This window comes from Mus caroli, unplaced genomic scaffold (genome assembly GCF_978045245.1).
Source record: "Mus caroli unplaced genomic scaffold, Mus_caroli_1 scaffold_6, whole genome shotgun sequence".
In the NCBI taxonomy this organism is placed as follows: domain Eukaryota; kingdom Metazoa; phylum Chordata; class Mammalia; order Rodentia; family Muridae; genus Mus; species Mus caroli.
This window is the reverse complement of record NW_028227261.1, coordinates 34,336,996-34,363,755: the sequence shown is the minus strand read 5'-3', so window position 1 is coordinate 34,363,755 and position 26,760 is coordinate 34,336,996. Positions and strand designations below refer to the sequence as shown.

The 26,760-nt window shown below is 40.3% G+C and overlaps 1 protein-coding gene across 21 annotated transcripts in view; it reads right to left on the bottom strand.

The window, feature by feature from the left end:
• Positions 1 to 26,760, bottom strand: part of Macf1 (microtubule actin crosslinking factor 1) — a 341,227-nt gene that overhangs the window by 28,916 nt on the left and 285,551 nt on the right. For 15 of the 21 annotated variants that reach the window (XM_085838977.1, XM_085838973.1, XM_085838974.1 and 12 more), the window contains 25 exons: positions 24,252 to 24,413; positions 23,894 to 24,064; positions 21,852 to 22,018; positions 20,242 to 20,401; positions 19,587 to 19,913; positions 18,392 to 18,476; positions 17,479 to 17,720; positions 16,544 to 16,750; positions 13,868 to 13,987; positions 13,328 to 13,435; positions 12,310 to 12,528; positions 10,474 to 10,677; positions 8,700 to 8,931; positions 7,894 to 8,120; positions 6,375 to 6,497; positions 6,182 to 6,283; positions 5,678 to 5,779; positions 5,412 to 5,585; positions 5,167 to 5,322; positions 4,830 to 5,027; positions 4,309 to 4,437; positions 3,514 to 3,687; positions 1,563 to 1,718; positions 1,251 to 1,457; positions 1,004 to 1,123 (listed from right to left, as the gene is read on the bottom strand). In XM_085838977.1, the coding sequence (XP_085695103.1) occupies positions 1,004 to 1,123; positions 1,251 to 1,457; positions 1,563 to 1,718; positions 3,514 to 3,687; positions 4,309 to 4,437; positions 4,830 to 5,027; positions 5,167 to 5,322; positions 5,412 to 5,585; positions 5,678 to 5,779; positions 6,182 to 6,283; positions 6,375 to 6,497; positions 7,894 to 8,120; positions 8,700 to 8,931; positions 10,474 to 10,677; positions 12,310 to 12,528; positions 13,328 to 13,435; positions 13,868 to 13,987; positions 16,544 to 16,750; positions 17,479 to 17,720; positions 18,392 to 18,476; positions 19,587 to 19,913; positions 20,242 to 20,401; positions 21,852 to 22,018; positions 23,894 to 24,064; positions 24,252 to 24,413 (4,272 nt within the window). The remainder of the gene's footprint in view (positions 1 to 1,003; positions 1,124 to 1,250; positions 1,458 to 1,562; positions 1,719 to 3,513; positions 3,688 to 4,308; positions 4,438 to 4,829; positions 5,028 to 5,166; positions 5,323 to 5,411; positions 5,586 to 5,677; positions 5,780 to 6,181; positions 6,284 to 6,374; positions 6,498 to 7,893; positions 8,121 to 8,699; positions 8,932 to 10,473; positions 10,678 to 12,309; positions 12,529 to 13,327; positions 13,436 to 13,867; positions 13,988 to 16,543; positions 16,751 to 17,478; positions 17,721 to 18,391; positions 18,477 to 19,586; positions 19,914 to 20,241; positions 20,402 to 21,851; positions 22,019 to 23,893; positions 24,065 to 24,251; positions 24,414 to 26,760) is intronic. The other 6 variants (XM_085838991.1, XM_085838981.1, XM_085838989.1 and 3 more) reach the window with 1 other exon arrangement.

Genomic DNA, 26,760 nt, shown 5'->3' with positions numbered 1-26,760 from the left:
ATCCTTTACATGAAAATATGGACGTCATGTTATCTAAGCACCCAGGGATCCATTACATGAAAATATGGACGTCATGTTATCTAAGCACCCAGGGATCCATTACATGAAAATATGGATGTCATGTTATCTAAGCACCCAGGGATCTATTACATGAAAATATGGATGTCATGTTATCTAAGCACCCAGGGATCCATTACATGAAAATATGGATGTCATGTTATCTAAGCACCCAGGGATCCCTTACATGAAAATATGGACGTCATGTTATCTAAGCACCCAGGGATCCCTTACATGAAAATATGGATGTCATGTTATCTAAGCACCCAGGGATCCATTACATGAAAATATGGACGTCATGTTATCATCTAAGCACCCAGGGATCCATTACATGAAAATATGGACGTCATGTTATCATCTAAGCACCCAGGGATCCATTACATGAAAATATGGACGTCATGTTATCTAAGCACCCAGGGATCCATTACATGGGGTTGGTTACAGAAGAGATAGGACACTTGTCTAGTTTTTGTAAAAGTGCTACGATTTGCCACCATGCCTGGCTTTCATCTTGATTTTTTTTTCTTTTTTTTTTGGAGACAAAGTCTCACATATTCTAGGTTGGTCTTGAATTTCTGATCTTTCGCTTCTTGGTATTACACACACATGCCACCATAGTCAGTTCATGAGGTGTTAGGGAGTCAAATGAGAGCCTTGTTCATGCCAGGCAAGGACTGTTACCAAGAGAGGGGATGGGATGGGGGGGGGTAGGGGGCAAGACTGGGAAAGGGGATAACATTTGAAATGTAAGTAAAGAAAATACCCAATAAGAAGAAATAAAAAGGACTGCTACCTAATTATTTACATTCCTAGTCCCTTCTTGATAATTTAACATGAATCAACTGTTTTGTTTTTTTTTTAACAGGCTCTGGTTTCCATTTTCAGCAAATAGCAAACTTTGGTGAATACTAAGCTTAGGATCTCACAGCAATTAACTATATTTTACCTTATGTTTAGAAAGCTGAAGTTTGATTTTGTCTGGGTCGTTGGAAATCTCCAGTTCTGAGTCCAGATGACTCTCTGCATCTTCTAGCCAGTCAATCAGTTTTTTCCAAGCTTCATGGAACTAAAATCAAGTATGATTACATTGTAACAGGAAACAGTGTGTGAGCTGTACAACTCATCTCTGAGCATCACTTCAGAGGCTCAGGACTCAAGGCTGCCCACCAAGTTGTGCCTCTTTTATAACTTACTTGCTTTGCCCGCTTCCTGGCATCATCCAGTGACCGACCCCTTTCAATAGACCGCTGGACCACCTTCTCCCACCGAGACTGGACACTAACTAACAAATTCTTGATCAATACAACATCCTGTTTCTGACTAAGGAACTTCAACTGGTTCCCTGTTTGATCCAGTTCAATGATCTGGTCTCGATGATCATTTACTTCATTAGCAAAGACCTGTGGGGAACACAGTACTCTTCTTAGACACAAACCAGGTGAAGGAACACTCCTTTGAATGGACCCTTTTAAAGGGAAGGTAACATCATCTTAAGACACAATTACCTTGTGCTCTTCTATCTGGGAAAGAACAGTGTTCAAAATCAGGCTGGGAGGAGAGGCGATGTTTAAACTCTGCTCTGCTAGAGTAAGCCAGTTGATAAATTCTTGCAAGGAATTCTGGAATTCTGTTGCCAGGCTGAGGGCCTCTTCAAGCTTTGACTGAATTTTAAATAAAACACACAGAAAAAGCACCAAGTTCAGAAATTACATCTTTGACAACAAAGGCATGAGATGTATACCAGATTGAATGAGGCAAGAAGACTCACTTAATAAACCACTAAATATTTAATAAACCTCAAATACAAAAGATTCAGGAGTTCTAAATGTTAAAGGTCTGAAGCTAAAACATCTGGACAAGAACTGAGTAAATAAAAAAGGAAAAGGCAGGCTGGAGAGATGGCTCAGCGGTTAAGAGCACCAACTGCTCTTACGAAGGTCCTGCGTTCAATTCCCAGCAACCACATGGTGGCTCACAACCATCTGTAATGGAATCCGATGCCCTCTTCTGGTGTGTCTGAAGACAGCTACAGTGTACTCACATACATAAAATAAATAATTCTTAACCAAAAAAAAAAAAAAAAAAAAAGGAAAAGGCACAATTCTAAATGGCAGGAAATAATGGCACGTTCACGGCAAGTGCTTGTTTCCATTAGCACATTCCCAGTCCATGGTCCACAAGCTCTACTCTATGGGATTTCTTGCCCTAGCTTCTTAGTAGACAGCTGTGGCCATCCTCTAGGCAGGTAAAGTAAAATGATGATTTTTTTTTTTTAAAAAAAGATGATTACATCCAGAATATATTAAAAATGAATATATTCAAAGAATGAGCAAAATGAGTATATTAAAAATACTCTTCTGTTCTTTATACACTAAAAACTGAAACTGCTACTAATTTAGTTGATTAGATTATAGGTATTTTCTTTTTCATCCTTTCAGGCTATTTTATGATGAATATTCTAAAGACATTTTATAATGAATATTCTAAAGACATACAATGTATAGTGTTAGAATGCTTAAGGCCCTAGGTTCAGTCTCTAGCATAAAAAAAAAAATGATATAAACAATATATCAATCAGGTGGATACTAAAGTCAAAGCTTTCAGACCTGTTTAGAAATTAAAACTGAATTCTATTTTTTCTTGCTTTACAGCCCACACTGCCCTTAAATTTGAGATTCTCATGTCTCAAAACCCTTAATTGAGTTAGATTCTGCCTCAGTTTCTCTCATTAATTTTGCTCTGCCTTTTACAGGACAGAGAACAAAAAACAGAACACAGGCTTATATTCAGGTCCTTGGCTAGTCTCCATAATACAAGAGCACAGAAGCCCACAGCAGGACAGCTTTACATGGGAGCGTGCTTGTGTTCTGACCAATCGTTCCAAACGACTGGTCTACTTGGTTACTCTTCCTACTGACACCTAGCTCACTACTGATAGAGGGGACATGCCCAATGAGTTTATTTGCAGATTTTATACTTGACCTGACTGTCAAAGAAGAGAATGAGACTCTGTAGCCATTTAAAAAAAAAAAAAAGAAAAAAAAAATCAAACAAACAAACCCCAACTTTTTTGAAAAAAAAAAAAAAAAAACCAAAACCCTTCAGTTCATATCCCCTCTTTTGCTCTTATAAAGAAGAAAATCCAATTTCTGAGAACTAGCGGGAAGAGGTCATAATTTACTTTTCTTCTGATCTTCAGTAAAATTCCTTAAAAGAAAATTGCTGGTCACATTTCTTACATTGCCCTGTCCCCATCTTCTTAATTCAATGTTATAAACTCCAGCAAAACTTTGTAAGTAGGAACACAAACTAAAGATTACTGTCAGATAGATTGATATAAAGTTCATTATGAGATAAGTTCTCTGACATATCACAACACACCCATCTTCAAAAATGAAGACAGTGATGTCACACAGTCACTGAACACACTGCTCAAACAGTGTTCTGCAGTGGTACCTTTCTTTCTTCCATCTTACTGCTGACTGCATGCCACTTCTGTTCCAAGAGTGCTACACTCTGCTCTGTTTTTGAGCCAGACCCAGAGTCACCACGGCTGAGGAGCATAAGCCTGCCCTTGTCAAGCAACTGATTGTAAATCTCTTCCTTGGCTCTCAGCTGGGAATGTAGTTCCTACAAAAGAAGGTAGCAAAATATATCAATAATATCTATTTCCTGAAAGACCCCATACACAACATATTTCACTAGTACAGTCTGGAAAGGTCCAGAAAGGTCTTGTCTTTATATAAGTCCCTTTTAGGTTCAGTTCCAAGTATGAGCTGTTAGAAAATTAAACCCAGAATTCTTCCTTAATAGGAAGACAATTAACTCACCAAGAAAATAAAAAAATTTTTAAAGATCCGAAAGACATCAAAAATAGTCTGTAATAATGTATTTGTCTTTTTTTTTTTTTAAGGATCTGCCTAGAAATAATGTTGCCTTTTGTTGTTTGTAGGCTCTCTTAAAATACTGTCAGCACCTTTCAGATTTCTCTAAACTCTTACCGAATACAAACATATTGGTGATGATCTCAGTTCTAGTCAACATTCTGGTATCCACCAAATGGACAGACAGACCGAATTTACCAGCTCACCAGCGCCTTTCTAGCTGACTCTTTCCTTTCTATTGCTGCCCAAGTCTGGACTGAAGTCTGTAGAAGAGCTGAACTAACTATCATACCATCACAGATTCCCAGGATATAAGTCTCTCAGAGAGGCTACTGAATGCTTTTGTGCCATTTGAAGAAACTGTTACCATATGTGTATCAAGCTGTTCTCTAGCAGTCTCAGGAAGTCCTCCTGTAGGTTTAGATGCAGAAAGTTGGTTCTCCATTCTATTGAGTTCTAAGAGGAAATCTTCAATTTCACTGTGGAAACCCTGGGCCTTTTGAAAAAAAAGACACATCAGCAGTATCAGTAAGCAATCAGCTGTATAGGGAAACTTTTGGAATGATCTGAATGCACGCACTGGGAGGATTCTGAAGCTGGTCTCAGGCAGAGTAGTCAGTTTTAACTCTGGACAGGCACAATCTGCTTGCTTACGGCTAGAGTCTAGCAAGATCCTTCAGATCTCCCTATAACACAATAGATGCCTACTGCAATCTGGGGAGAAGCCTGACTTGCTATAGGAAACACCTGAATCTCAAAACAAGTTGGTCAGCGTGACTAACTGAATAGTAATAGAAATACCTGCCATCAAAAGCTGCTCTTTTCAAAAGGGGTTCAACCCCAGATGGCGTCCTTTCCCTCCCATGACCGCCCCTCCTCCGTGCATACCTGCTGCAGGGTGGACTGCAGCTGTTGCTCCCTCTCCTCTGTCTTCTGCAGCACCGATTCCCAGCACTGGTTCATGGTCTCCAGGCGGCTTCTCAGGCTGCTGGCATCATCTCCAGCGCTAGACTCCAGGAGTTCACTGCCGGCTTTGTTGACTGTTGCCACCGTGGCTTGATGAGCCAAAACATCATTTTTTAGAACCTAGAAAAATGTTGAATGACATAATTTATCTCTTTTGATGTCATTGAACCTAGCTCCTTAAGGTCCATATGATATTAAGCTTCTGGTGGCAGTAACTGGTCTCAAACTGGCAAAGTTAGGTAGGAATGAAAACACTTACATGGTGCTTTGCAAGCTCAACTTCAATGACTTTTGGGTCTCCACTTATTGGTCTTTGAGCATCCAGCAGCTCTTCAGTGTGCGTTAGCCAGCTCATTAGTTCCTCTAAGGCATGTTGGAACTGGCCCAGGGCCAAGAGAGCACCTTCTAGCTTATGCTGCTCAGGACAAGACAAAGACCATTTGTTAGGAAATCAGAGCGGGCAGAGGGTGGCTCACCAACCCATGTTACCTACTCTAGCCTTACCTGTCTATGGGCAATCTTCTCACCCAGATTCTCCCAGAGGTGCTTGAGTTCTGTCAGTGGTTCTCGTATAATATCTCTGTCAGTTTCATCGGTAGCTTTTTTTAACATCAATTCACCCTGGTGATTGAGTTTTTCCATCTCAATTTGCTGTTGGTAAACTTCTACTTTGAACTCCTATAAAAGATTTATTTAATGTTAACATTAATTGAAGTCTTCATTATTAAAAATAAGGAACTCTCTTTTCAAAGCCTTTCCTGGGTACAGACCTTCATCTCATGTAACTGATCTTTGACAGTGTTGAGGTCTGTGCCCACGGGGGGCATGGTGCAGAGCTTGATCACAGTGTTATCTAGCCAGTCAAACATAGCCTGAAATAAAAACACAAATACATAAAAACAAAAACATGACGACAGTAGAAGAGAAGGAACATCTCCTTATCAGTGTTGGGCTTCACGATTGTGTGGGTTTTGGTTCACAAGCAAGCAGTGACTTACACAATTAGGCCAGCTTCACTGAGCAGCTGAATGGGTACAACTATGACAAGCAGGCAATGACAATAAAAATGGCAGTAGTAATTGAAACTTGGATGTATTTTATATCAATACTTTCTCAATAGAAGTGGGAAATGTAGGTCAGAAATGTGAAAGCAAGACTGTCTTAGGTTTCCCAACACTGCAGTAGTGAGGGTGACCCACTCTGCAGCAGACTTAGAAGATGACAAGAGAGAGCAGCACTTGTACTTCTTCTGTGAGCATCTCCCAGCCTCTCACCTGGAGAGTGTCCTGATACTGCACAGCAGCCTGCATGGCATCCTCGAGTTTTTCCAGCCTTTCTTTCCACGTTTTATTTAAATTCTCCCAAGCATTATTCATCTATGGGAAAAACATTGAATCAAATTCTGCTAGTAATACCTCTCTGGTCTGCTGTGCTACTTCTCATCTGAGCCCCGCCCACGCCCCATACCTCATCGATGCTCTTCTTCACTTCAGGCTTCTCGGTTTCTCCACAGGCAAAAATCAAATCTGCTCCAAGGATTCTAATGAACTCCAACTCCTCATGCAGACCATCTGTCTCCTCCTTAATAGTCTAGATGGAAAGGAGCCGACAATGAGTCACAACAGAAAGCAGAGCATAGCTTCTCAAGCTTTGCAAGTGCAGCACAGAACGCCCCACCCACAATCGAGAGCAAGCACTAAGCAAAACCTCCCGAATCACAAAATGACTTTTACTTTTTAAGATACTGCTTATCCAGAGAGTGCAGCCTCATACTCGCAAGCAGTCAACAGACAAAGTAAAATGTATTGGCGCTGGGCGTGGCAGTGCACACCTTTAGTCCCAGCACTTGGGAGGCAGAGACAAGTGGATCTCTGTGAGTTCAAGGCCAGCCAGGTCTACAGAGTAAGCTCCAGACAACCAAGGCTACACAGAGACACCTAGTCTCCGAGAAAAAAAAAAGTATTATATACATAAGATATGAGCATGTAGTGATGTCAAAAATGGCAAGAAGAACATAAATTTGGATGTATAATGAGTTTTGATAATTTCTCAGCCCCTACTGGCTCCATGAAGAAATATATGAAACAACACAGTACAAGTCACAAATGTCAGTGTCATAGCTGGGCTACATAATCCTATACGTAAACATGGGTCACACACCAACAGAGAGGAATAAAGGAGGACAGAGTTTCTAAAAGAAGATGGTGAGACCAGGTATTGCTTATGCCAAATGGAAATCATGTGAAGTCTGTCTAGTGATAATTAGACTGCCCAGAAAGTCTAGAAAAAGATGTGTTTAAGTAACTTGCTATCCCTGGATGATAAATTCAGAATTTTAAATTTTCTACTGTCTATCTCCTTTCTGAAAGTAGAAAAAGGTCTCACATTAAAAACAAAACAAAGAGCTGGCCTTTAATCCCAGAGGCAGAGGCAGGCGGATTTCTGAGTTCAAGGCCAGCCTGGTCTACAAAGTGAGTTCCAGGACAGCCAGGGCTATACAGAGAAACCCTGTCTCAAAAAACAGGGCTGGTGAGATGGCTCAGTGGGTAAGAGCACCCGACTGCTCTTCCGAAGGTCTGAAGTTCAAATCCCAGCAACCACATGGTGGCTCACAACCATCCATAATGAGATCTGACTCCCTCTTCTGGAGTGTCTGAAGACAGCTACAGTGTACTTACATATAATAAATAAATAAATCTTTAAAAAAAAAAAAAAAAAAAAGACCTAAAAAACCAAAACAAAACAAAACAAAGTTTTCAGCTAACACAATGTAACTCAAGGGCTTGGGACTTAGCTCAGTGGCACTGCACTTGCTTAGGACACAAGAATCTCGACACTGCAAGAAAACCATGAAAACAAAACAAAACAAAACATGATCATCACCACTACGCCACCACACATACAATCACATGCATACCCTTACAACGTGGATACAGTATTCTGTTAAAGGACATACATATGAGATGATGTTTCGTGTTTTTGTTACCTCAGCAGCTTCAACCTGTTGCTTGATGATGGATGGGTCAATACCAGGGCTTTCTAAGTCATGAACAATATCCTGGGTGTCTTTGATGGTGGTCAGGAGAGCTGCCATGTCATACCAGAACTTTTCCGCTAATTCAAGGACATCAAGGAATTTAATTTCTCGCTCTTCAGACCGTGCTTTGATGTCCTCCCAGAAGAATACCATTTGATCCAGCTTGTCCTGGATTTCTGAAGGAGCAAAGAGAGATGTGAACAGAAGCTCTCCAAGTTCAAAATCTAATTGCTCCCTGAAATTCGATGTAACCCTGACATTATTTATAGTTCAGTGTAGCTTTACTACTATCATTGCTCCTCGTGCACTTCAGCAGGGATCTCTACTCTAGGTTTTTTTCTACGTATGCTGATCTCCCTCATAAAGGAACCACAGAAGCAATCTGAAAATACCACACAAAATATCCAGTAAGATAAAAACAAAAGAGCTGCGATGGAAATGCTCCCTTCCAGTGTTCTCACTGAACTTTCCGTAAATTTCCCATGGAAAGTGTTACAAAGGTGGTTATGCTCTGCCCGCTATTGATAATGTGGTACTCACATTAGGGGTTAAAGGAACATTTGTTTCCTGGCCTGGGAATCGAGCTTCCAATTGTAACCTTATTTCAATAGGGAAATGTGTTCTGAATTCTAAATGAATTCCACAGACTTTTGGAATACTCATTACTTGAGAAGTGACTCTGGGTAGCTACAGCCTCTAGTTCATTCTATTATCTTTCTTAAAAAAAAAAAAAAAAAATTAGATCCACCAAGTACCTTTTGCAGCCAGATCTTTGTCTGCTCCCTGCGATCTTCCAATGAGTTCCTCTCCCCGCCGCTTCAGGGCTTCAAAGGATGGCTGCAGTTTCTCCAGCTCCACGGTGGCACTTTTATTGTCACTGATGCACTCTCTGATCTTGTCGACTTCAGCAGGAATCAGGGGAGGCATTCGCAGGCGAGAGGACAGGTTCTCCAGAGTCTCCAACATGGGTTCAATTTTATCATGAAACTAAACAAGGGTGACTCGTTAGTCATCATAGAATACTTCATCATATTGAAGGGCATGTGAGGGCATAAGGTGACCTGTTGTTTAGGATAACCTGAGTTCAGCCTAGCACAATGGCTGTTCAGTGTTAGTTTTCTCTAAAAAAACTGTTTTAGATTTAGATAATAGAGCTAGCCCATCAGAAGGGGGAAAGGGCAGTATTTATTTTGTAAGTCAAAAAATACTAAGTAATATACCAAAAATCAAACAAAAATGGTTAGTATTGTCACAATACTTCTCCAACTCCAACTAATCTGACAAGAAAGGGACAGGACTATGAAACTGGTAGGAGTCAGTACTCAGCATCGGAGATGGCAGCTGCATGCAACAGACTAGACAGAGTGAGCTGCCCTTGGCTTCGGTGTACATGAATGGGAACTTTGTGGTGTGCTGTCTAACAACCCACAGTGTGAGACAAAGAAAAGGGCCATGCTGAGAGGTAAGAAGGAAGGCCAATCAAACCTTCACACTTTTCTGGTACTAAAATGAATAAACCTATAAAATTTTTTATTTATAATTTGATATAGAATTGGAAAGTGAGAACAGCACAGACGAGTTTTTGAAAAAAAAAAAAAAGAAAGAAAGAAAAACATCTAAACCAATTCTGGATTTAATATTGAGCAAGTCTCATCAATATTAAGTGCCCTACAAGAAAAACAATTTTCTTTAACAAAACCATTTCCATCTCTCTTTAACGTCTATATTCCACCCCAAACAAGATGGCCACAATAAACTTCCACAAAAGGTAAGGGAAGCATTCTTCTAGCAATGTCCTCAGCTCTCAGTTCTCTGAGAAATGGGCTCCCGTAGGAGTGAGTGGGCACCTTACCTCTGTGATCTGCAATGGTGGGCGCAGTCAACACAACAATGGGATGAGGCGGTGTGAGGAAGACAGGAGCAGGCGGCAACAACACAAAGGAACACATTCCACAATGGGGTGAGATGGGACGGGAGTGGGAAACTTGAGTAAGTACAAGTATTGACCAAGAATACTGACTCAACACAGGAGTAAAACACCCAGACACGACACACGTGCCACCAACAACAACGTATTAGTTGAGAAGGGTGCAGTTCCGTGCTGTAAGGTCTGCCGCTGGTGAATTCCCTTCTCTTTGGTGTACTTCTCCCTTTGGATGCATATTTTTTTCTAAACTTGAAGTCGGCTACTCACGTTAATGTGCTGCCATTCTAAATCTTACCGTTAACAGGCCCAGCTGGAACCTGTCTTTTGTTGAGGTAATTACTGGTTTGGGGTCTACAAAATTAATTTATCCTCAAATTGTCCCTGCTAAAGAGTCATCGTAGCATGAAGTTCTCAGAGAAACCATCAATAAACAACTGCATACCCCAGGCAGGCTGCACTTTACCTCTCACCCAGCGTCAGTGCACCGATGATGGGAACAAACATAAGCAGACAGTTTTCTGCTCTATGGATGATGGGTCATCAACAGAGAACCTCTGCTTAGGCTAGTGCACAGTTGAGTGTCCCGACATAGTCACACTTACCTGAGCAGACTGAGACACAGCCTCATCCAGAGCCAGGGCCCGCTGGCGCACCTCATCTTTTATTTGGGCATACATGTTTTCTGCTTTCTGGTATTTTTCTTCGACCATTTTCCCTTCCTCGGGGTTTAGCTCCTTTAGCTGGGGACCTATTTTTAGTATCTTATCAATATGAGGTTTGTGTTCAGCAATGGACTCCCTTAGTTGCTATGGGAAGAAATAAGAATTAAAATATAGTGAGTGAAGAGAACAAGCAACAATCAACAACAACATCACAAGTAAGGCCAACTCAGGAGGCAGAGGCAGGTGGATGTCTGAGTTCGAGGCCAGCCTGGTCTATAAAGTGAGTTCCAGGACAGCCAAGGATACACAGAGAAACCCTGTCTCAAAAAAACAAAAAACAAAACAAAACAAAAAAAACCAAAAAACCAAAACCAAACAAACAAACAAAAAGAAGTGAGGCAAAGAGTGAGGTTTCCTAGGTCATAACAAATCAAAAATATTGAGCACATTTACACCAGTTATTTAGACACTTTGATTACAGGTAATAACTTTGAGAAGAACAAACCCAGTTGTTAGAATCAGCAAGTCCTGGCTTCTCCTTTTTTATGGGAAGTTTTCCGCTCCAGCTACATAATTCACTTAATTTTCCAAACCAGATCAGAGGTCCAATCACTAAGAAGGTCATACCAGTCTTTAAGTAATCTCTTTATCACATTATAATTTACATAGCTTAGTATGTCTACACTTTAGACTGAGTCAGCAAGCAGGATAGATTGAGAATAGCAATCACTTGGTAACTCAACCGCTCTGACTTTGCTGTTATGTCCAGTTTACACCTTTCACTTAAAGAAATATGGGAGAGCTAGAGAGATGGCTCGGCAGTTGAGAGCACTGGCTGCTCTTCCAAAGGTCCTGAGTTCAGTTCCCGGCAACCACATGGTGGCTCACAACCATCTGTAATAGGATCTGATGCCCTCTTTTGGTGTGTATGAAGACAGCTACAGTGTACTCCCATACATTAAATAAATAAATAAATAAATAAGTCAAACAACAACAACAAAAGGAAATCAGAGGTGAACTTGTGGAAGTCAGTTCCCTTCATTAAAAATAAATAAAGGAATAAAGGAACAGTACTAAGGAGAAATCATAAGCCAAAAATGAACACTTCAAAGTAAAGCATTACTCATAGCCACAGTTTTAGTTGATACATCTACAAGTTTCTCTTTCATCTTAAGTGTAGGAGGCAAATGCTCTCTGATTAGTTCTTTCACAGCTCTTACTGAATCAAGCAGAAGGGCCATCAAGTCACACCTAATAATACCTGACAAGTCTCAGAAATATTGCAAATTTTCTTAATTTTTAGCTGGTTCTTCGGTTTTTCTTATAGACTGGGGATCAAACTCTGCGCCTCAGGCACATGACAAATATTCTACCACTAAGCTACACCCCAGCCCTGTTAGCTCTTTCTTTACCCCTATTTACAAAAGGTGTTTTAAATGTCTTTCTCAGTTAATTTAACCTTTTGCCATCACCCAACCTGGACTAGAACTTCTCTGTACCGCAGCCTGTCCTCTAGATCACGACCCTAACATCCAGATGCTGAGACTGTATGCATGTGCTACCATGCCTGGCTTGATAGCTTCTTGACATATCTTAATCTTTAATCAATTAATATTAAACGATGAAAAATTTAACATGTACTTTCATCATGAAAAGAAATTCTGGTTAGGAATTAACTTAGTAAGAAGTGAAACTCACCCTGTGGGCCTTATAAATGTTGTTTCTCAGTAAGTTACATAGCCCCCCTTCACTGGAGAGAATCAGCATGCTCCTTACCCTCATCTCTTCCTGCTGCTGTCTGAGCTGCTCATGATCCACAGCTGGAGGAGGCAGCTGTGCTATTAACGCCAGTGTTTCCTCAGCCCAGGGGCTGAGCTCTTCGTATGTTTCCCAAAACTGGTTCACTAAGACCTGTGCTCGCTCTAGGCGAGCATAGCGCTCTGAGTTAAGCAGGCTAACAGCTTCATATTGCTGTATTAGGCAGTCGGTTTTCTCCTATGAGACAGATAGAACACATAAAATTAACAAAGATAGACTAATGAAAAAGTGATTTTTTTTTAGTTTCCTCTTCATATTTAATTCAAATGTAACTATGACACATATGCATTAATTCTAGAATATGAAAAGTATGAATTTAGCTTAAAAGGTAATAAAACAGCACAAGAAAGATGTAATAAAAATAATCTTCTAGGGCTAGGTGTGGTGGTGAGGCAGAGCCAGGTCATTTCTGGGAGTTCCACAGCAGCAAGGGCTCAATTCCAACAAACAAACAAACAAAATAACAACAACAACAACAAAAAAGACACAACAATGAGGCAACATTAGCCCAACAAAATAGGCAACCCAACACACTGCCAAGTGCCAGCTTAAAAGAAAAAGTTTCTAAGCCTGGCACTTACTCTTCAGATGCTTAAAAGGAACAGCTCAAATCTCCTTTTTCCCTGAGAAAACAGTGCTGACTGTGCACCTTGTGTGGCACGTTTGAAATCAGGTCAAACACAACACAGGCTAGTCTGGAGCTTGAGATTCTCTTGCCTCACACTCTCTCAAGTCCTGGGATTATAGGCATGCACCACTATGCCCTGACCTAACTAACCAACAGTAATCAGAAAGTCCAGCAGGTAAAAGAAAAATACTTTTAAGACATTATTTTGTAGTTTAGAAAGGGAGAGGAAGAGGAGGGAAGGGAGGGACTGAAAGGATAGGAGGGAGGGGAAGCTTCAATTAGGATGTAAAGTAAATAAATAAATTTATTTAAAAAAAAAATCGCAGCTGAATAACAAGTGCAACTCACCTGCAGTACAGCTTTCTGCTCCTCTCCACATGTGCTGAAGATGTCACCACGGTGACTGAAGAGCTCATCCATTGAATCTTTGTGTCGAATGATGTCAATGGAGAAAGCCTTTGAAAAGTGAACTATGATTACATCAGGAAGTGAAAGGACCCTGCTCTGTGCCTGTACTGATGAAATGTCAGACAGGACAAATGAAATTCCTAGCTTTAAAAAGACATAAGGAATATTTTTAAAGTTTAACTTTTACCTATCATCTGTGCTTATCTTCAAAACTATTTTTCAATGCTCATCATTTTAGTTGTTCACAAAACACGTTACTTCCTAAATTATCTAGGAAATCGTTAACTATTTTTCTCAGATTCAAAGGTTTATTTATCCTTTTCCACAAAAAAAAAAAAACCAAAACATATTTTCCTCACTGAAGCCAAGTATTTATAGATTAATTTCTACCATCACTAATTAAACCATTCTACTTAATCTGGGATGGTCACATATTTTCCCAGTAAGGACACGGGGAGCGCCTGGCTCTTCTATACTTACCTTTTGCACCTGCAGCTGAGCAGTAGTCTGGTCTTGTTCTAGACGAATTGGACCGAGGGCCATCAGCTTCCGTTTGGTTTCAGCAACCCAAGCTAGTTCTGCATCAGCAGCCTGCTCGTACTAACAGTCAGTAAAAATGAACAGTTACATACAGCCAGCAGCTCTGTCCGGCAACTGTAAACTATCCAACACAGAAATGCCTGAATTCTCAGAAATATAGTTGTACTCCAAAAGTAAATTCAAAACTGAGAACAATTTCATTAAAAACCATAAACCAAGCTGGCGGGGGGGGGGGGTGTTGGAGGGGAGGGCTTTGTGACTGTGGGTATAATCCCCAGCACCACAGGGAGGACAACATGCGATTCTATCACTTGGGAGGCTGAGGCAGGAGGATTGAAAGTGTAAGGCCAGCTTGCATTACACAGGCATACCTTGTCTCACAAAATTAACAAAAATTTCAAAAAAGAAAATAAAATTACAACAACAAAGATATAGAAAAGTTAGAATTCAACTTCTTCAAATGAAGTTATAAAACTTAGTAGAAATAGCCGTTAGACTCTTTCAAAGTGTGCTTCTAATTAGAGAACCTTAACAGAGTGGTGCTCCGTTAGTCTCTCTCCAATTCTAACACTAAACAGTGGTGGCTTTACTTATTATTTTGTATTTATTTTTTGGGACAAGGCCTTTTGATGTAACTCAGGTAACTTGTGATAATTCTCCTGCTTTAGCCTCCTAAAGGATTACAGGTGTGCACCATCATGTCTAGAAATAGGTGTTTAAACATAAATTTATAATGGCAATGGACAGTTGAGTAGTGTTAAATTGAAAGAACTTGCTTAGATGGTGGAACCTAGAAGAACCCCAAACTCAATCACAAAATCTAAGAACATTCTCTGTATAACTGTTGATCATTAGAGTTCTCTAATCTTTATAACCTTTTCTTCAATTTTAACCACTGTTACTGTAGTGGTCTGAAGAGTTTTGGCACCCCCACAAACTCATGTGTTTGAAAGCTTGGCTCAGAGAGTGTCACTATAAGGAGGTGTGGCCTTGTTGGAGGAAGTGTGTCTCTATGAAGGCAGGCTTTGAGGTTTCACATATACTTAAGTCTAGTCTGGCCAGTGTGATACAGTCCCCTTCTGTACCCTGCGGATCAAGACAGAACTCTCAGCTCCTTCTCTAGCACCATGACTGTTATGTATTTTACCATGCTTCCCATCATGATGATAATGGATTAAACCTCTGCAATTGTAAGCCAGCATTAATTAGATGTTTTCCTTTGGGGGCTGGAGAGATGTCTCAGTGGTTAAGAACATTGTTTCTCTTTCACATGGTGGCTCACAATCATCTATACTAAGATCGAATGCCGTCTTCTGGCATGCAGGTGCATATGCAGATAGAGCATACACATACATTAAATAAATAAGACGGGGGCGGGGGAGGATGTCTTCCTTTCCAAGGGTTGCCTTGGTCACAGTATTTCTTCACAGCAATAAAACCATAACTAAGACTTCCCTTTATCTGAAATGCTTAGGAACAGAAGTGCTCTGAATATTTATATAGACATTACTGGTATAACAGTAATGGGGGTTATGGCATAGTAATAAGTGCGTGGCCAGCTGTGTGACAGTGATGCCTTAGGAAGATGATGAAGATGTGCCCCGCCTCTCCCCACCTCCAAAGCAGAAGGAAAAAGGGAAACATGACACCTGTGTTTACTAAGAGGCCCTTTTGGCTGGCTGTGCTATTTTGGTTTGCTTATTTGAAAGTAATTATAGTTCTTGGTATCTTCCCCTTTTCCATCTAACACTAAAATAGTGGTGTGGCAAACTCCAACTTTCAGCAGGCAGAGGCAGGTAGAGTTCTGTCAATTTAAGGCTAAGATGGTGCTACACAGTGAGAACCTATATAAGGAAGGTGGCAAGACAGGGCTAGAGAGATAGTACAGAGAGGTTAAGAGCTCTTTCAAAGGACCTGGGTTTGGTTTACAGAACCCATGTGTTGGCCCTCTTCTAGTTTCTTTAGTATCAGTTATAAACATGATGCACAGATATATACAAACACAACACCCACACATATAAAAGTAAAACAAATGAACAAAAACCCCAAAACAAATAAATTTAAAAAATAGCTTTAACATAGGGCTCTTCTTGCAAGTTTTTCTCTGTACCAAGTGGTTGAGTATTTTGGTTCTAATCTGGATCAAGCCTCTTCCAACTGTTTACCTTTATTTATTTATTTATTGATTGATTGATTGATTGATTGATTGATTGATTGATTGGTTTTTCGAGACAGGGTTTCTCTGTGTAGCCCTGGATCAAGCCTCTTCCAACTGTTTACCTTTATTTATTTATTTATTTATTTATTTATTTATTTATTTATTTATTGGTTTTTCGAGACAGGGTTTCTCTGTGTAGCCCTGGCTGGCCTGGAACTCACTCTGTAGACCAGGCTGGCCTGGAACTCAGAAATCCACCTGCCTCTGCCTCCCGAGTGCTGGGATTAAAGGCGTGCGCCACCACGCCTGGCTGTGTTTACCATTATTAAAGTATGTTTGTTCTATTTACTTTGATCTCATTATTCTTCTTGAGCCTGTACTTATGTAGGTTATAGCACTGGACACCACACATACATCCCATGACCTAAACCACTAGCACATAGCATTATAAACATTACCTGTTGTGATCTCTGAATAGCAGCATCAATTTCATCTACCCTTTGTCCAACAGTGTCACTGACCAGTTTGTACTGCTCGTTGGCATCAGACACAAGTTTATCCAGTCCTTCTCTGGCTCTCCAAGGCACCAGCTCTAGGAGAGCATGGCTCACCTCATTCACTGTGTCCAACACCAGCCTGTGTTCCATGACCTCCTTCTTCAGTTCCTAAGGAGGGAAAGGTTTTCAGGCCACACCTTGCTAAATTAAGCCCATCAGCAGCAGTGTGTGCTGGGGGGATTGGGGGATGCCTATCTCTAGCACACATCCCAGCAGGGCACTGACCTCCTTCCTTCAGCTCTTTTCTCTGCCTCACATTTTCAATCATTTTGAAACCTGACTTTCAGCTTAGCTGCTGCTTATTTACAACTGCCTGCAAGATTTGAGTCACATTGTCTGAGTAGAACAAACAGTGTTTCTTTCTTTCTATTCCTTAATGTTCTAATTAGGGGCATTTAACATAACAAATACCCACAAAGAATTTCTGTGCCTCTAGAACTGCTTTAGATACTGCAGCAGAATTAGAACTAACTACGAAGCACCTCCCCCATTTAATTCCTTCCCTTGCTTTGTTCTTGTTCTTTTTCTGCTAGTGCCCTCATCCATCTCCCTCGCCTCCTTTTCACTTGTCTTCTGGTCTCCAAACAGTGCCCCCTTTAGAGAATGAATGGTGGAGGTGAATTATAGGTGACACAGCAAGCAAACTTCCTAGGCACCTAGAAATTGACTTCTTTCTTCTTCAGACAACAGTCTTATCTTTATGTAAAATCTTGTTGTCATGAGTACACAAGAGAGAAAGCAGTTCATTTGGTTTAGTTCTAAGGTAAAGGTAAGGAAATATGATACAGACAAAGATGAAACTTCTTTGCCTGCTACAGTATAAAATGATGGCTTACCTTCTGTCTTTGCTGAAACTGGGGTATTTGCTCCCCTGTGGGAGACTGTCCTCCACTGGCTGCCAGCTCCTCCTCCACCTCCCTCAGCCACCCAGTTAGTTCCTCATATGTAGAATGGAACTTGGTGGCCAGCTGCCGAGCTTGTTCTAAAGTTCTGAGGGCCTTGGAGCTAGTGACAGTGATGTCTGCATAGCGGGTCTTTATTCCATCCAGCTTCTCCTGGATAAGCAGCACCTCCTCACCTGTGAAGAACAGCAACCACTGTTCACACCAAGGAGCTCTCAGCATGGAGAGGAAAGGAGCCTTTCAATACTGTCTTTAAATGAGAGCTGAAATTTCATAGACTCTTGCTATGTCCCGACTTCACTCAATATCCCAAACTGAGGGGAAACTGGAAATGGAAATGAACCCTTAATCACATAAACTATTACGGAGATCAAGCTTGAAATCCAATCGCAGGGGTTTCTAGATGTTTCTGAAACTTTACAGACAATGCTGGTATTCAATATATTAGGAGGTAGGAGGAATTACCATCTATAATCAGATAGAAGACAACTAAGTCGTGTAGTTTTCAAAAGGTTTAGCAGAAAATGAACATGTGACCCGTTTCCGTGGAACACATACAGCAATACAATCAGCGCATGTCAAGGTTCCCACAGACCAGGAGGACTGGTCAGTGCTGGGTGCTTATGGTCTTTAAGGCTGACAAGATGGCTTAGAGGACCTGGATTTGGTTCCAAAAAGCATATGGTGGTTCATATCAACCTGTAACTCTACTTCCAGGGGACAATGCCCTCTTCTGCCCCCTGAGGGCAGTACGTACAGATGTGGTGCACATAAGTGCATATAGGCAAACCACTCAAAACATAAAACAATCTTAAGGAGGTGCTAAGAGGTATACTTTTCAAAGTACCTGTTGTTTGTTTTAGAAGAGCCTGACCATTTTTTATTGCTTGATCTACATTCTTCTTTCTATTAATAATCTCCTCATTTAAAGCCTGGAAGGAAAGAAGAGCATTAATTTCAAGTCTATGGCATAGCAAAGGGAAGCACTCTGAGTGCTTTAAAAGGACAACACCTAGAGAGATCCACTAGCAGCTCAGATTAAAGTCAGACAGTTGATTCCTTTCTGTATCTCTTTGGTTACTCTGCTAAAGACAACTAAGAAATGCTCTATAGGCAAGCTCTCTTTCATGCTAGATGGAAAAGATTTAGGGTGAAATCAGCTTTACCAATCAGCCGATATCAAACTCGAACACAAGAAGTTTAGAAATGAAATACAACAAAAATGCCAACTGTGTCTAAAATAGACTTCATGAAGCAATCTAAAACACGGCTGGAGTGAAGAACAGGGACTGCTCTTCCAGAGAACCTGAGTTTGATTTCCACCACCACAAGGCAGCTAGCATCCACGTCCACACAGATCTGACATGCACATATACACACAGACACATAATTGAAAAAAGATCAAGGGCTGGAGAGATGGCTCAGTGGTTAAGAGCACCAAGTGCTCTTCTGAAGGTCCTGAGTTCAGATCCCAGCAACCACATGGTGGCTCACAACCATCTGAAACTCCCTCTTCTGGTGTGTCTGAAGACAGCCACAGTGTATGTACTTACATATAATAAATAAATAAGTAAATCTTAAAAAAAAAAAGATCAAAACAGGCATATTGTATAAGATGATACAGAATCTCTTGGATTTCACAAATATAAGTTACAAGTACATGATGAGATTATGGATACCATGCAGATATATGTGGTTTTGTTACAGAATGCTCTCATCTACTCAAATGAAAACCTACTGATCCATTGATGTAATTACCCAATGTGCAATTGAGATGGACCCTGCCTCTTACCTACATAATGTAGAATCATTAGTTCACTTGTTAAATACGAGTATTTATTCATGGACCTATCCAAAAAGGACTAGTACTTGGCAACAACTCAACTATGTATATGTATAAATATACTATGCACACAATAGAGCTGAAGTGTTTGGAATGAAGGGGAAAAAAGAAATTAAAAGAAAAAGAAATGAAAAGGAACACATATCAGAATGACAAAATAAATTCAGGAACATAACTATAAGAATGAAAACACAAATACCAGGTGGTCGGCATGCTGTTTCTGCAGGACATCCTGTCTGTAATCCTTTACGAACACTGTACTGAGCTTGTCCTCAACCTCAGCCAGCCAGTTGAGCACCTCCACCTCATCCTCCCCGAACAGCCTAGCATTGAACAGTGCCTGCTCGAGCAGGGATGCTTTCCGACAGCACCGGTCTTGAATTTCAGTGTATCGGGCCTGCAATGAGTCTAGCTTTTCTGACATGATGCCCTGCTCTGCCGGACATGTCAGGGAGGAGAGGGACTGCCCAATTTTAACTGCCTGGTGCACATCTGTTGCATGGTTTTCTATTTCTTCCTCTAGAGCCTGGAAATCCAGATGGAAAAAATGAGTAACAAAAAAGTAAATGAAAAACAAACATGAAACAATGAATAACAAATAACAGAACAAATTAAAATAAAAATTCACCTGCTGCACAGCAAAAACAATATGAAAAGTAACACACAAGCTGCTTCTCTCCCCTTTGATGTTCAGCTATTAGTCAAAGTCTACTTTACTTCAACCCAATGTAACTTTTCCAACTAATAATATGACCTCATCTTAAACTAAAAACTCCACAAAACATCTTCTAGAGAATGCTGCAGTTTTTCAGTCTCTACCTCTGGCTGTTTCATCTATGGCAGCACCTTCCTACCTTGTGACGAATAATCTGCTGGTGTATTTTGGCAGTCTGAGTGCCAACAGGTTCCGAGTTAGCAAGCTTTTTCTCTGTGACAGATAAGAAGTCAGAAATAGGCTCAGCTGTCTCATGGAATTGTTTAGCCAGAACCAAGATATCTTCCAGCTGTTTTTGCCTACACAAATACATAGAACAAGTTGCTCAGGCAGAAAGTCACATTACGAGTCATGTAGTATTAAATTCAGTAAAAGGGCAGTCTTTACCAGGCATGGTTTAAGTGCTCATAGTAAACAGACAACGTAACTAGGTGGGACGACTTTGCAGTCATAAAAGTTTTCACAGCATCATTTTCCATGAACCTTCTCTAAGGCGGGCAGGATTATCATCCCACAATTAAATGAAAGCTAACCCTGATGGCTTAGACAGAGACTTCTCTGACCCCTCATGAGCAGTGGCAGGCTAAGGATGGGAGGAGCTCTTCTAGCATTCTCCCTCAGACCACGCTGACACATATCAGAATGGGACGTACCATGTGCTCCACCTAAACAAGAGCCACAATACACAGGACACAGTGAAAAGGAGCCCCAAGTCAACTGTTTTCATGTCTTACTCCTGTATGTGAGTTAAGAAAATATGTGAAATAGTTTACTCACGTGAGCTAAAAGTCCCTCCCCAGTTTCAAATACCCAATTAGGCTTCTGACAATTTCAAGTCAAATTTAAGACAAGCACACGCATACTTTATTTGGAATCTTAAATTCTATATAATGTCCACATTAAACTTGGGTTTTAAGTATACCAAAAATTAAAAAGGAGAGAGGAAGCTGTCTTAGATTTCAAAACAAAACAAAACAAAACAAAACAGAAATAAGCAACAGACCTGTATGAGCACCAAATTAGTAATGAAAGGTCTTAACACCTTCGAGAACAGACTGAATGCTGGCCATTTTAAAAGGTCTAGTACTGCTGGGGCATGCAGCTCAGTAGTAGAACTTTTGACCAGCATAGATGAAGTCCTAAGTTCAATCCTTGGTATGGAGGGGTGGGGGTGGGTGGGGGCAGGATTGTGTGATGTATTTTAGTAAAACCTCACTTGATGTTTCCTTTATCCAAGTTACATTTAGCAAGCCTATTTTATAAGAAAATACCTATCTCTTAAATGCCTATGTATTTAACAGTATCATAGATTAGCTTAGAATGCAAAAAAAAACATTAAGTATCAATGTAATCTAACAGAAAAGAGACATGTCAAGTTTTAATTCTGACAATTAAAACACTGTTTATATATGTGAAAGGAGGAAAAAAAAAAAAAACACAACAAACTCTCAAAACCTCAGACTGTCAGTTGGCTGGAAGGCGAGGGGTTTGCATCCATCATTTGGAACAGCGACTCTGAGGCAGCACTGCCACTACTCACATCAAGCATCTCAAAGTTTGTGAGCAACAAAGGCTCAGTTCCTGAGAGTGATACGTGGATTGTTTCTAAACACTTATCCCCCATCAGGAAAAGCCACTGAACATTCTTCAAAGCAAAACAGGGATTATCCAAGAGCCTGTAAAGCACCTGAGTGACTGTAACCAAACCCGGAACAGAACAATCCTCCCACCACGTCCCAAATCCCTTACCTGGCTGCTGCCTTGCTGAGGAGATCAGTCCATCTACGTTCAAGACTCTCCAGCTGCCCAGTGATTTTCTCTCTATCAGCCAGCTCAGCTGACTGGGCTATTCTGCCTCCTTCTGCTTGAAGCATATCCACTGTGGCCTTTCGATCATCTAGGAGTCGCTGGAGCAACTGTGGCATGTGTGTATAAAGAGAAAGGAAAGTAACAACAAAGGGTCATTTAAAAATAAACCCAGAGCTGGGTTAGTGGTGCAGCACTGGGGAAGCAGAGGCAGGTGGATCTCTATGAATCTTAAGGCCAGCCTGGACTACATAGTTGAGACCCTATCTTGAAGAAAACACAAACAAACAATCATCATGATGAATCTGAAGCTTAACTGAGCAATGCATTAACTGAACAACTGAGCCCCAAAGAATGTGATATAGTACAGTTCCTGTCAGGTCCACTCACTTCAGTTTTCACTATAGTACCATGGCTGTCACTGTATTATTGACAGGTAACTTCCCTTGAATTAAGAGACAAGTACATTTGCCAGGAATGGTGGTGCACATCTTTAGTTCCAATACTTAGGCAGAGGCAGAGGCAGAGGCAGAGGCAGAGGCAGAGGCAGAGGCAGAGGCAGAGGCAGAGGCAGAGGCAGAGGCAGGAAGATCTTTGAGTTCAAGGCCAGCCTAGGCTACATAGTGAATCCCAGGTCAGCCATAGAATCTCAGGAAACAACAAGCAAAAGTCAAAGGCACACAGAAAAATCACTAGGATCTGAAATGACAGATATTTTATTCACAATGTATTATATACATATATCAAAATATCATCTTGTATGCTGTAAATGACATAAAATTTCATTATATCTCCCTAAAACTAAAAAAACAACAACCAACAAACAAACAAACAAACAAACAAACCAAAAAAACTTCTTTTATCCATTGGTGTACATTCATTGTACCTGGTTATTTTTGAAACATGATCTATCCTATGTAGTCACGGTTAGCCTGAAACTCTATAAAAAAATTCTCCTACCCCAGTCTCCTAAGAGCTTGTTTTGAAGACATGTGTCTATCACCATGCTTGGCACAAAATAAGAAATACTAAAAACAAAACTACATTGAAACAGAAATCACACTGACACAATAGGTAGAGGACTGGGGAGACCAAGCTCAGCTGGCACAATGCTTGCTCAGCATGCATGAAGCACTGCATAAACAAAGTGAGGTTTACACTTGCGATCCCAGCACTTAGCAGGTGGAGGCAGGAGGATGAGAAATTCAGTGTCAGCCTCAGCAATATAATGTTGCAGACCAGTCTGGGCTACATGAGACCCTGACTCAAAAAGTGAGTGACTACTGACTTCCAAGCCCTAAAGACATGTATCTGTCCCCCTCTGTGTCCCGTGAAGCAGTGTGTATGTGCCTAATGCTGACGTGCAAACCTGACATGCTGTTCACTAGATTCTCAGCAGCTGTGATTACATGCACAGCATCTGTGACACAGAGGATTTGATACAGTTAACAGTAGATGGGAGAGAGAAAGACATTTTTTCAGTAATACAGCCACTGGCAGGGTATTCATACTCCTGTGAGCCATTTTAGTGACACTCACTAGGTCTCTCTCACAAAGTAGAAATAGGGCTAGGTGGGAAGATGAAGAGGATGAGTAGAAAGCAGAGACAAGAGAGAGTCATGGAGTGTGAATGTGATCAAAGTTTATTATGTACATGAATGAAAGTGTCATAATGAAACCCATTATTATGTATAATTAACATGCTAACATTAATCAAATAGGACAAAAATATAGACAACTCATTTACGACATTCAACATTATTCTAACTATTGCTGATCTTACAATATGACACATGAACAAGTGTGTAACTCACTCAGTCTGACAAACTCCAGAGTAAACCAGTGAAAATCAATTTCCACCTTTCTTCTCAGGAGGACACATGTAAGTTAAGTTCTACTGAAACTCCGGACTGGCTCCTTAAGCTATAAACAATGTGTTGTCTGTCACTGTCTGCTTAGTTCGCCGTCTCCACATTCCCACTTACCTTCTGTTCTTGGATCTGTGCTTTCACCACTTTATACTCAGCAGATGGAGGCTTCTGATTGGCTATGAGCTCCTCAGTATCTGTCAACCAGCTGAGCAATGGCTCTAAGGCATCTTGAAATTTCCCACAATGTAACAGAGCCTCCTGCAGTTGTGCAATTCTTTGTGCAACCTGTGTCACAGATATGGAGAGCTCAAATTCAAGGAAGGAGAGAACAGTATTGTATTTAAACTACTACTAACCCATTTAGTAATTATAGATGGCATTGACATTTAGTCTTAAGGGCAACCTCAGGTCTAGATATCTCTTTTTTGCCCCTTCTAGTCCCAGCACAAGTGTCATTTGCTCATAAGCTCACCTTTTTATTCAGTGTATTCCATCGAGTATTAATTTCGTCCATATCATGTTCTAAGCCCTGCACATCACAGTTTTTTCCTGCACTCTGAATTAATCCCTGGCCAAGTCCATTCACCTGCTGCAATTTCACCTGAAGAGGATCCACTTGTTCTTTCTGAAACAGCTGGAGAATTGCAGAGAAAGGCAGATTTATTATAAAGAATATTAAACTGTCTATATCACACACAGTATCTGGTCATTCTTGAGAGATTTATGACTTATAGAAGGAGGACAAGGAATAAAGGAGAAATAATGTAAGCATCAGAACAGTGAGGTACCAAGGAGACACGGGGGTTTGTTTCATTTACATGTCGTCTTATGTACCCTTGTATGTGACATACACCAAGGGACAGTTATAGCACTATTTAGGTCTTTAATCTAGTGACTCGGTTTCTTCTTTCAAATCAGTTGCTTAATTTTTAATGCTAAAAGCTACAGGGAACAGTGAAGTATTAGCATTAACATATTATAAAATAAATGCAATGTAATTGAATCCTGAAAGGGAAGGATGGTATCAAATTACAAGTACTTAAGTTCTTGGAAAAATACCATGGAGAATAGCCATTTGACCACTGACAACAGGCAGCACACTTTCCTGCCTAGGATGGGTAACTCAATCAGTCAAAACAAATCAGCAGTGTGAAAAAATGCAAAGCTCATAGCTTAATACCCCTGAGGCCATTTAACTTCATTCTGTTTCAGGGCCACAGACCACATACAGCCAATCATCTTGAAATAGTACTCCCCCCTCCACAAGAGGAAGTGCGCCAACATCTCTGACACGTGTACCAAGTAAGGCATAGGTATATAAAATACTTTAAAAACATGAGACCATGGATCATGTCCATAATGAAACAAACAAAAAAATTTAAAAATTAAAAATGGAATTAAGTGTTGTAAGCAATGTTTACTTTTATCTACTATAGTGCAATATAGACATTTCTAAATTCAAAAGTTAAAACAAAACAAAACAAAAAAGATACTTTGGAAAACTGGTACAAGCCACAAAGCCTACATGATCCCAGCACTCAGGTGGAGGGAGGTTTATGATCATCATCAGCCACATTTAAATCTGAGGCCTCTCTGGAGTATATGAGACCTTACCTCAAAAACAAAAAACAAAACAAAGAAATGCCAAAACTTTAGTTTTCACACACATTTGCCCAATGAATAATCTTAAGGGGAAGAATTATACAAACATTTTTACTTAAGAATTGGTTTGTCTCAATTACTAGAACATAAAATTAGCCACATTTTTTACCAGCTTGGCTCTACCCCACCCCCCTTTCTTCTATATAAAGGTTTTTCAGTTTCAGTAAGAGAGGTGAGTCTATTGAAGTCAGAGGATAACAAAAAATAAAAGAGGACAAAATAAACTTAAAAGAGAATTGAATGCTGAAGTAAAACTAATTTCATTCTTTAACAGATCACAGATCACACTATGGTTAGGAATCTAAATTCAAAGGAATGCCTGTGGATGGATAAGTCAGTCCATAGAGAAGGCAAGGCCCAGCAAAAACTCAAAAAGGCCACTTTATATTACAACTTGATCGTACTGTATTTTGTTAAGCAACATATAAAGAATTCAGCTTCAACAAAATACAGGAAAACCCCACGAGTACCACAGAGCTCTATTCTGAAACTAGAGACATCCATTTGAAGAAAAACTAGGAGGTGTGAGGATGGGGACGAATAAAAGATTGATGGTGGTAGGGATTAGAAATGGAAGGACAAAGGGGAAGGAACTCAATCAAATCAAATACATCCAAGCTATCTTTTAAAGATTTGTTTTTATTTGTGTGTCTGTGGTTACTGGTAATGGCTGTGGTTACTTTTTGGTGGTAGTGTGTTTTCCATTTCAATCCTGGCTGATCTTTTCTGATGGCTTGTTCTCTTTCTCCTCTTTTTTTTTTTTTTTTAACCTCCAGATAGAGAATGTTAGTCCTAAGGCATCCTTAAAATTTTTTTTTTTCTTTGCTTATTTAAGACAAGATTTACTACATAGCTTAGGCTAGCCTGGAACTCATGAACCTCTTACCTTAGTAGGTGTATATCACCATGGCTAGTGATCTCCTTTCTTTTAATGTCCTTCCTGGGCAATTTAATCTACCACTTCAATTAGTAACTCTGATAAATGTTTATGACTTAATTTTCTCTTCTAAGTTTCAAATCCATACATCCAACTGCTTTCTTACTATCTCCACACCAACCACTTACCTTGAACCAAATGGTTCCAAAGAAACAGTACCTCACTTTCTTATTCCTTCAAATTTATTTCTCCCTAAATCAAATTCTAACATCTGTTCTTGAAATCAGTAATTTACTGCTGTCCAGTTTGTACTTAACTGTATAAACCAGAATCCACGTCATCCTGGATCTATGACACACCTTCACCACAAAGGCCATCAACAGGCCTTAATTCTATTTGCAAAGTATTCCTTGCCTCTATTCAACTGTCTCCAAACCTACTT